Source organism: Diadema setosum, chromosome 4, assembly GCF_964275005.1.
Source record: "Diadema setosum chromosome 4, eeDiaSeto1, whole genome shotgun sequence".
Lineage (NCBI taxonomy): Eukaryota > Metazoa > Echinodermata > Echinoidea > Diadematoida > Diadematidae > Diadema > Diadema setosum.
In genome coordinates this window covers 29665201-29674511 of record NC_092688.1, presented here as the reverse complement: position 1 = coordinate 29674511, position 9311 = coordinate 29665201, and the positions used below count along the sequence as shown (strand labels likewise).

The following is a 9311-nucleotide window of genomic DNA, read 5'->3' as shown; positions in this document are numbered from 1 at the left end:
TTAGCTTAAACTACAATATGTAATATTTGTGAATAGAGTACAGCAAATATGTGCAAAATACGTAATACGGTCTATGAAGGCTCACAAGACGGGATGCAATGACATGAAGACATTCACATCAGGACCTGATAAGAGGTCCTCGTATCAAAGAGCGAACAAGACACATTTATTGAAAGAGTGTCAAATGAAGATCATAATATCTCATTTTATTTCTCTCAATCAAAAGAATATGTTGGGCGTACTTGAAATCTTATACGTCAAGCATGCAATACCGAGTACCATCTGGTAAGAATTCAGCCTTGTATACACAAAGCCGTGTAGAAGAGTATTCCTCATGCACAATTATTATTCCAACCTTTTTGGATCAAAATACTTCCGTAATGTTGTTTTTTGGCATCACTCAAGTCCCAGAAACCCTTATCACTCGGTAACTGTCATCGCTGTGTTAGCTTTTTACTGTGCAAACGCAAATCCGTATGCCGTTCGGACTGCTTCGACATCAGCTGGTATATCAAAGCGAAATGGTCCTGATAGACCCAAGTGGGAACGGGCAGAGAGTATGGCTTCCTTGATAGCGAAGAAGACAGATATCGCTAGGAAGAGTGGGGGTTCCCCGATCGCCTGATGGAACAAGAAAAGAAATTACAATAAATGCAACTACCATGAAGCAATATACAAGAAAGCAATTTTCATATTATAACGGAGAACACTGTTTATATAAAGAATCTTTCCTAAGACCGATGATATCCCCATAATGACGATAATAACATTAATGAAAATATTGGCTACTAACTAGTATATGGTGCACAAGTCAACCTGTCGGTGGAAGATAATTGAGAACAACGAAAAACTGGCCAAAAAGTACATTATTCAACAGAAATTTTGTGGTGACATTTTCAAACAGGTACACATGATTGCCTGGCTGGTAAATGGTAGGATTTGACCTTACTTTACTAGAGTAGATGGTGTTGATCCTTTCTTCAGTGTCTCGCAGAAGGGTCACGTTGAATTTGGCGGGAATGTCTGACGCCAGAGGGATCTTGTACGCATTTGGAGCAGGAGATAGTAGGGCACCTTCTGGAGAAAACTTCAGACGTTCCATGACGAAGTAGCCATATCCTTGAACGAATGCCCCTTCGATCTTTAAATCATGTCAGGACGAGAGAGAGAGAGAGAGAGAAAAAAAAACCATAAGTACTCCTGATGGGGTTCAAAGGCAACCGTTATTCCCTTTTCAGGAATCTTAGCCGACCCTCGAATCGTCAGTTATTGTAGTGAGATTAAATATTTCTTTAATTGAATGGATGTCCCCACCCCTCTCTCGCTCGTGATTTTTTTTTTTATTAGACTCATTGTGCCAGGCAAAGATTGTATTGTATGCATTTCAATTCTCCAATGGCTACCGAGACTTGCGCCAGATCTTTAATCGAGATATACAGTGTACTACGACTACACACGTACACATGCATGCATATGTAATTATAATGTACATAGAAATACAATATATCCATTGCTGTCTGTGGCATTATGGACTTAAGATGATTTTTAAAAAAAAAAATAAAATCTTCAAGCTCCAAATATCAGTCTGGCAAATTCTTTAAAGGAGAAACAATGTTTTGTCAAACTGACGAAAGCTGACCAAAAGCTGACCTAAAAGTATGGTCATGTGATATAATTCACGCATGCACATGCGCACTTACACCTGACCAGTCGTTGCTTGAAGACGGTGTTATGCACTAGCATTATGGAGGTTCAATTTCTATAAACAAGGACCAAATATTCTCGCATGCACGCTTGACATGTAAAAGAAGTAAGTTTTAATGTTACGAAAAATTTGCATGCCCTTCACAGAAAAGTAGTTAAGCAATACGTATCAACGTACCACATGCCTGTTCCACCTTATAGTAACTTAGTTGTTGTATTATTTGTTATTGTAGGAAAAAGCGGCAGATGAGAATCCGCACAGTTTTCCAGCTTCTTCTGCAAAATTTACCAATTCAAGACAACTATTTATCTGGATATTGGTAACACCCGTATAAACCTCGGGGGAGAAGAAGGGAGTCCCCATGACTCTGCACATCTTTCATTTCGGACAAAACTCAGACAAAACAAGGCTGCATCACGGTCATGACGATGGAGTTTATGAGGAATCGTCAAATCGACTTTATTTCCCACACGCACCATGTGCGTCTCTCGAAACTCTCGAAGCTTCCACCACGGCATGGGCTCCGCGTGCATTGGCCCTATGTTATTTGCATAAATTTTTGCATATTCATGACAAACCTTTCTGACTTTCATCTTTGATTTTCGTGGTTGTGACATGAAAACAACTTTAATTGTGCCTTATTTAACATGACTAACTAAGCTTTCAAGTTATTTTGATTTCGGCAGGTAGATGATAACTTTCAGGGCTCTACAAATATAGCACATTAAGATATCTGGAAGAGCAAGTCAAGCTTATTACACGGAAAATAAGTTGACATGCTAAAATGAATTATCTGATAGACCAAAATCATTGTCAGCGACCTGTCCTATATCCAAGGCGGGATTGATGCTTCTTCCAATCTCCATGACAATGTCCGTGCGGAGGACACAATGCTCTCCAGTAAGGACATCCACCTCAACTTCGGAGACAGCTGCTCCATAGGTGTAATGGTTGAATGGGTTTCCTGACTTCGTGTCCCAGCTCCAGGTTATGTCCGGCTCTCTGATGAGAAAATGAAGTAGCCGGCAGTAAGAATTGATTGGCAGCAGCAGCATTTTCTTGCAATAAAGTATGAAATGAACATATCAAAATATGAAGTACATCATAATACTGTCAAATATACGAAGTCATCGCTGAAAAAAAAAAGTGACCTACTTGTAAAATCCTGTGGCTGATAGATTGACTCTCGCAGAGTAGGCAGCAAACACCTGTAATTAGATAACAATATTAGATATATGATATTTGCATAATGTGCAACATTGGATTTGGAAAAAAAGATGAGATAGGGCATCTTAAGAAAAACAAGAACTGTATCAAATAGTGCTGCATACCATTCAACCGTCTACCTCCTCAACCCCCGCTCCACGAACAAGGACCTGCTATACGCCACTGGGTCAGTGGCTGTATTATAACTGTATACTCATAACGACGTAGTTTGATCAAAATTAGCAGTTCTTTTACTTGCTGCCAAAGCGACAATGAAGTCTGTTCGAGCACCGTATTTTTTAGTCTGAGTGTTACCACAACAATAAATACAGTGAAATCAAATAAACTATAAACAGAGGTTTCATCAAAATAAACCTTAAAGGAAGGTTAAGGTGACTTAAGTTTGGTGCCACAGATATTACTTTTATCAAAATATAAAATTCGAGATTTTACTAGAAATCAATCCATCAACTATATATTGATAGATCTGTCCAAAAAAAAAAAAAATCATTTCAAAATTCAAAGTACATGTGATACAAAAGTTAATCAAAAATTTGTATTTCTTATTGTTTCTCGACTCCAAAATCAACTTAAACAAGAAGAATAACAAGGCATTCAAAAAGCTCTAGAATAATTAAATAATTATTATTCATTCAACTCCATTACATAGGGTATCAAATCGCAAAGCAGGATCTGAGCTATCAGACTAACTCACTTTTGATCTGCTGCCATCCAGGGGTAAGACAATGCACAGCTTCTAACCTGTCTGTAGTTCCGCAAACACATATTTTCAACATACTCTGTGTGCAGTGGGCCCAAGTGGGCCCGAGTTGTGAAATCTTTTTATTTCCTGTGTTTTCTCAAAATTTTGTTTTCAGATGATTATTAGGTTATGGGTTTATTAATAGCGCTTTGTAAGATTGAGTTGATATTTTACACAAACCATGATAAAACGCTGCTAAATAGGATGGCTGGGAGTTTTTACGATGCACTTTGCACTAGCCCAAGCATGAATCTGGCGCACGATCAAAATTATTGAAAAAAATCTTTCATTATTCCACAGAATTTCTAGCTAAATTAAGCCTTACAACATGATACGCCATCACAGCAGATTTAGACTATTTTCGGTGATACAATTTGACTCCAGCTTTGAAATAGTTTTGTTTTTTTGTTGTTGTTTTTTTCAATACAGATAGTATGCCTAATTAGGTTTTGTGATGTCGGATTACATGACTGTGTGCTCAAAATGTACATGAAGACATGTCATGTTCACCCATGATAGAAAAAAAAAAAGAAATATGTACGCATTACTGGACCCCTTACTTCCTGTTGCATCTTTGTCAGAATACGGTGTGTAGCACCTTTTAATCGGTTTATTCGCATCAAATATCGCATAATTATAGCCTTGATACCAACGCATATCATAGCAACAATGAACCACTCAAAGATTTATACATATATATATATGTGTGTGTGTGTGTGTGTGTGTGCGTGCGTGCGTGCGAAATATAATTATCTTGCACATACTAGTAAGGATTTCCTATGGCTGTTTATGAGATAAATTCGTGGTCTGAGATCAGCTCAGGTATCCACCGGACATTTGATTCGTTGACTATTAGTAGTAGCTATATCCAGGTACTACTGCAGTATTAACCTGTACATTAGATTGCATATGAAAGAAGCGATGAGTTGCTACAGGACAGACCCCATGGATTTCTCCTGTTTTCTTTCGGATAGCAGACTTATACAAATAACTGAAATTGCGATAAAAATCCGTATAAGCCAATACAAAACCCATTACATACCATCAGTTGCCAAGCAAAGCCACAATGATATCTTATTTTCTACCAACACCCGATGACGGTTATTCAGTTATAGGTGAAATGCAAAATCACGGTAGAGTCCACATTAAAGAAGATAGAGGTCTTCGTAGCTTACCCATTCTTCCCAAGTTCCATTAGCATTGATCTCTTTGAACGGCTGTAGTCTCTTGAGTAACTTATCACATGCGATCTGAAATGAAGTGAATAACAAATAACTGTTTTCCTCTTTCGCCTTTATTTGTACGTCCTTGATACATGCATACAGGCCTACATAATGAGTGTGAAGTGTTACATGCAATATGTTTGCGCTTGGCCTAATCGATTTAATCCATTATGTGTCATAATGATTATGTAGTTATACGAACCATGATCTTGTTGCCCTAACATTACGTTTCTTAAGCCTCCCCCCCCCCCAAAAAAAAAAAAAAAAATATATATATATATATATAATATAACGATGTACGACCTTAACAGCGCTTCCGAATAACTGGGTCCCGGTACTTGCTGAGGTGGGGGTAGTATTTGGTGTACGGTCAGTTGATGCATCGATAATGTTTATCTTGCTGGCCGGTATGCCTAATGTCCCACTGGCAATCTGTGAGTTATCAGCCAAAATTCAAATAAAGAGATCACACAAAGAGATGACAATTCATTAAATCGATAGATAAGAAGATGAAAATAAAGAAATAAAGAGAGCATTGTGTCTTCACTTACAGATCATCCTTTTGTTCTCATCATATTTATGCCTCCTCACTTCTCCATTCCACATTTACATTAACCTTGACAAAAAGTGTCGAATCAAATAGACGGCATAGTTGTGTTACTAAAGTCGGATTAAAACAAAAGAACGCGAAAGTTTCACATTATTTTCTTTCAGAAACAGTGACATCGGTCACAACCTCACGAATCCTCTTTCATAGCTTAGTAAGGCAAAACAGAGTTCATCACGAGTTTGGCGTGGTTGATAATGTAGCAATAACAACCTCCCCTCAATATCTACCTTTGCATTTAGTGAAATTTAGACTGGTGATGAGTGACGAGATGACATCATCACCTGGTGTTATTTGCCAATGTGACTGGTAACAACATCTCTGTTTGAAAAAAAAGAAAATCTTGATGAAGCTCATTGTTCTGTTTGATTTTTCTCTCTCAATATTAAATTTATAAAATGGCATGTCGCATTGAGGACTTTTCCACTGTCCTTTTTCTTTTCATTTTATGAGCGCAACGAATAAACACATAAATGTTTGAGCGGAAAGGAACAATAATGAGAGAATATGTTTCATGAATACGTAGTTGCGTGCCCTTTATTTGTGAATAAAATGTCATTATTTTCAAAGTGTATAAAGATTACGCCATGTGTTTAAAGCATATTCTTCACGTTAGAGAAAATCGGTAGCTTCGTAAAAATTCGAGGAATTTCGACTTTAATCTGATTTTCGATTTCACATTGACTAATTGCAATGCAATCGCTGTTGCGGCCACCTGAGGCCGACAGGTATGTTGTGGTCTTCACAATTATTTCCAGGTCCTCATCGAGTTTTGTCCGTCTCAGATTGTTTTAATCGGTTCTAAAGAACTTCATCACTCTTTACTAACGACAAGACAATCAACATTAATATTTCTATAAACCACCATTCAAATAATCATTATGTATTGACCTGGAGACATTTCGTGTTGAGTCCTTGGCCCATCTCAACTCCACCGTGGTTGACAAGGACTGAACCGTCCGTATAGATATGCACCAATGCAGCTCCCTGTGATTAGGGGAAGGGATGATGGACATCAATTTCATATACGACAGATGGTACTTATCTTTTGCATTAAATACGTCTAAGGAAATATTTGGCACTCTCCTTTAAGTACGTACCATAGCAGCTTTTAAGTAATGTTAAGAGATAAACAGCGAATGCACTCGTTTTAATGAGTCGAAGAATATTAAAACTGAATAATCTGGAAAATTCCACTTTTGGGTTCCTTATAAACCTGTTAAAGTGTGGGTTTTTTTTATCATGCTCGGAACTGATGAAGCACGTACACCTGATGTAATATTACGAGGTGTTTTCGAAGATTTGCCAAGTATTCACTTTACTTATGAAATCCCCCTGGTCTATTAATCATTATAATAAACAGGCCCAAGAAAGTAAAAGATATCTATGGCGAGTATCAGATCTAATCAAGATAAAACTAATTAGGCTCTCTTTACGCAAAATATTATCGAACTCTCGCAGATGAGATGAAAAAGAAAAGAAAACTGTATACACAGAAAAAAGATCAGAATAGTTAAAGACTAACTTGGTTGAGTGGTATGTACTCCGAATAACCGATGCCCTGCCTTGTCGGAACTACTGCTATCCCTCGCTTCTTCCAACGATTCTCTCTATGGAAGAAACACACGCCATGTCAACAAATATACGAAATGCAAATACGTGTGTACAGGTTCAAGTTACTCTTTTCAAATCACGGTGGATTGCCCGTAAAGAAATGACAAACAATGTTACATAATTCATTATAATTGATATAAGATGAAAATAATATATAGTTCTTAATGTAAACAGAAGACACAAATAATGTCCGTCACCGAGATATATACGGTACATTACATTGTCTGGTGACCACAAAATGAATGACAGAAATGGAAGTTTACTCTTATGCCTCTCTAAGTCAGGACTAATTTGAAAATATCTTACATGTCAAAATAATTACATCTTGCTATTGGAATATAAATCATCCGTAGTTTTGCGGCGTTTGAACACGTGAAACGACTTCAGTATACCAAGGATCTTCTTCTATAGAAATTTTAACCTTCCTTGCTTAGCATGTCTCCTCCTGTAGTCTAAGATATTGCACAATTTTCAGGGTAAGTAACCCTGAAGTAAAACAGTGACAATGTTGTACATTTACAGTTCCATCTGTCAGAAACTTGGAATGAAATTCCGCTTTGTCTTCAAGTTGACTTTTTTTAAATGGGGTGACATCAGACAAAGAGAATGGTCGACTTTTCACTAGAAAATAAGAAAGCTATGAGATGTTAAAGTTTCAGATTTTTTTCCAATTTCATGAAAAAAAAAATGACATTTACATTAAATTGAGCCAATTATGTCATTTCCCAAAAGTCTCCCATTGCAAATTTTTGATACTAAGGATACGCTGTAATTATTTTCCCCCGATTCCATTTCAAAGCATGAAATTTAATGAAGATTTGTGAAGAAATTATCTGATATATAGATCCTTAGGTAATGACATCACCTCTTTCTTTCTATAACTTGCTGATGTGGTTGTGACCATTATGACTGTTACATGAGAACATTGTATAACTTTTTTACTTAATAATTGATGGTAATAATTGAAACTTCGACCAATATGACGGATTGATCTCAATCGCTTTATGTATGTCAATTTAAATGCGTATTAGTTGCATTGCACTTTATGCATGTGCAGTCCATTGCACATTGCACAGTCAATCGTAAATGGCTTTCGCGGGGTTTCTTTATTGTACTGATATTCTGCTTTGGCTATTTACAGACATGTCATATTACCTGTTGAAAGCAAGTATTTCTTCTTCCTTCTTTACAAAGTTACTGTTTTGTAAACACATGTCCCAGCATTTCCTCACGATGGTCATGTTGGCTCCTTTCTCTCCAGGGTACATAGCCTCTCCGTCACATTTGAAGTTGATTTCACGAGCCTTTCAGTGAGAAAAGAAATATGGTAACTGGCCTCATGAATAGATCACCCGTTGTGATTTAGGAGTCACAATTCAACAAACATACTGTAATGTACATGATCTAAGAAAGCGAATTCTAACAGTATAGCTGGTTTTTGCACAATCCCCACGACGCTTTGTGATTCTTGCACGCAGTGGAACTCCCTGATATTCTAACAAGAGCTCTAAACTCATGGCTGTAGAAACATCGTCATAGTCTGTATCAATTTCATCACAGAATGAGGTTAGAACGTAATCAAAATGAAAAAAAGACGACTGAATCCGCTATATGCGTTGCTGGCAACGAAGAAATAGTAAGGTGTAATATAACGTATATGTTTTGATCTGATGTTGATACAATCCGTGAACTGTGTGTATCAGAATTAGAAGAGCCACATACAGATAACAATACAACTATTAAACGTTTCCAAAATGGGTGTTGAAGTATTTGTTCTATAAAACAACCATGTTTCATGGCATTGTAACCTTTCTACTTACCTCAAAGTTAAGTCTTAAATATTGAAGCCCACTCGAAGGGTTCTATTTCTTGAGCAAGTATATACATTTACATGAAAGAAAACAATTGAAGAGATCCTGCGGTTCTAGCGCTCATCCGATTATCACAAATCCTAAATTACATGTATTCTTGCAGGCTAAGAAGAATATAGCAAACCAAGGGGGTGGGGACAGAGTGTATATTTGTTAATTCTCTCACAAGGGCGATAATACCGTTTAACTTTATGGAAAATATGACCATGCGTTTTAAAAAAGAAGATCAGAATGTGAAACTTGTCTCCTGTTTAGTCTCGGGCTCAAAAGGGCCATCCCTTTTTCCGCCACAAACACACTTGAGAGTACACTCACTCTGTTC

General features: G+C 37.2%; 1 protein-coding gene across 1 annotated transcript in view; it reads right to left on the bottom strand.

Annotated features, from left to right (window-relative positions):
- Nucleotides 1–453: 453 nt before the first annotated feature.
- Nucleotides 454–9311, bottom strand: part of LOC140227782 (xanthine dehydrogenase/oxidase-like) — an 86323-nt gene continuing 77465 nt past the window's right edge. The window contains exons 24-32 of the mRNA XM_072308180.1: nucleotides 8274–8422; nucleotides 7030–7114; nucleotides 6396–6491; nucleotides 5201–5329; nucleotides 4850–4924; nucleotides 2861–2913; nucleotides 2527–2707; nucleotides 950–1141; nucleotides 454–621 (exon numbers count right to left, since the gene is read on the bottom strand). Coding sequence (XP_072164281.1) covers nucleotides 454–621; nucleotides 950–1141; nucleotides 2527–2707; nucleotides 2861–2913; nucleotides 4850–4924; nucleotides 5201–5329; nucleotides 6396–6491; nucleotides 7030–7114; nucleotides 8274–8422 — 1128 coding nt within the window. The remainder of the gene's footprint in view (nucleotides 622–949; nucleotides 1142–2526; nucleotides 2708–2860; nucleotides 2914–4849; nucleotides 4925–5200; nucleotides 5330–6395; nucleotides 6492–7029; nucleotides 7115–8273; nucleotides 8423–9311) is intronic.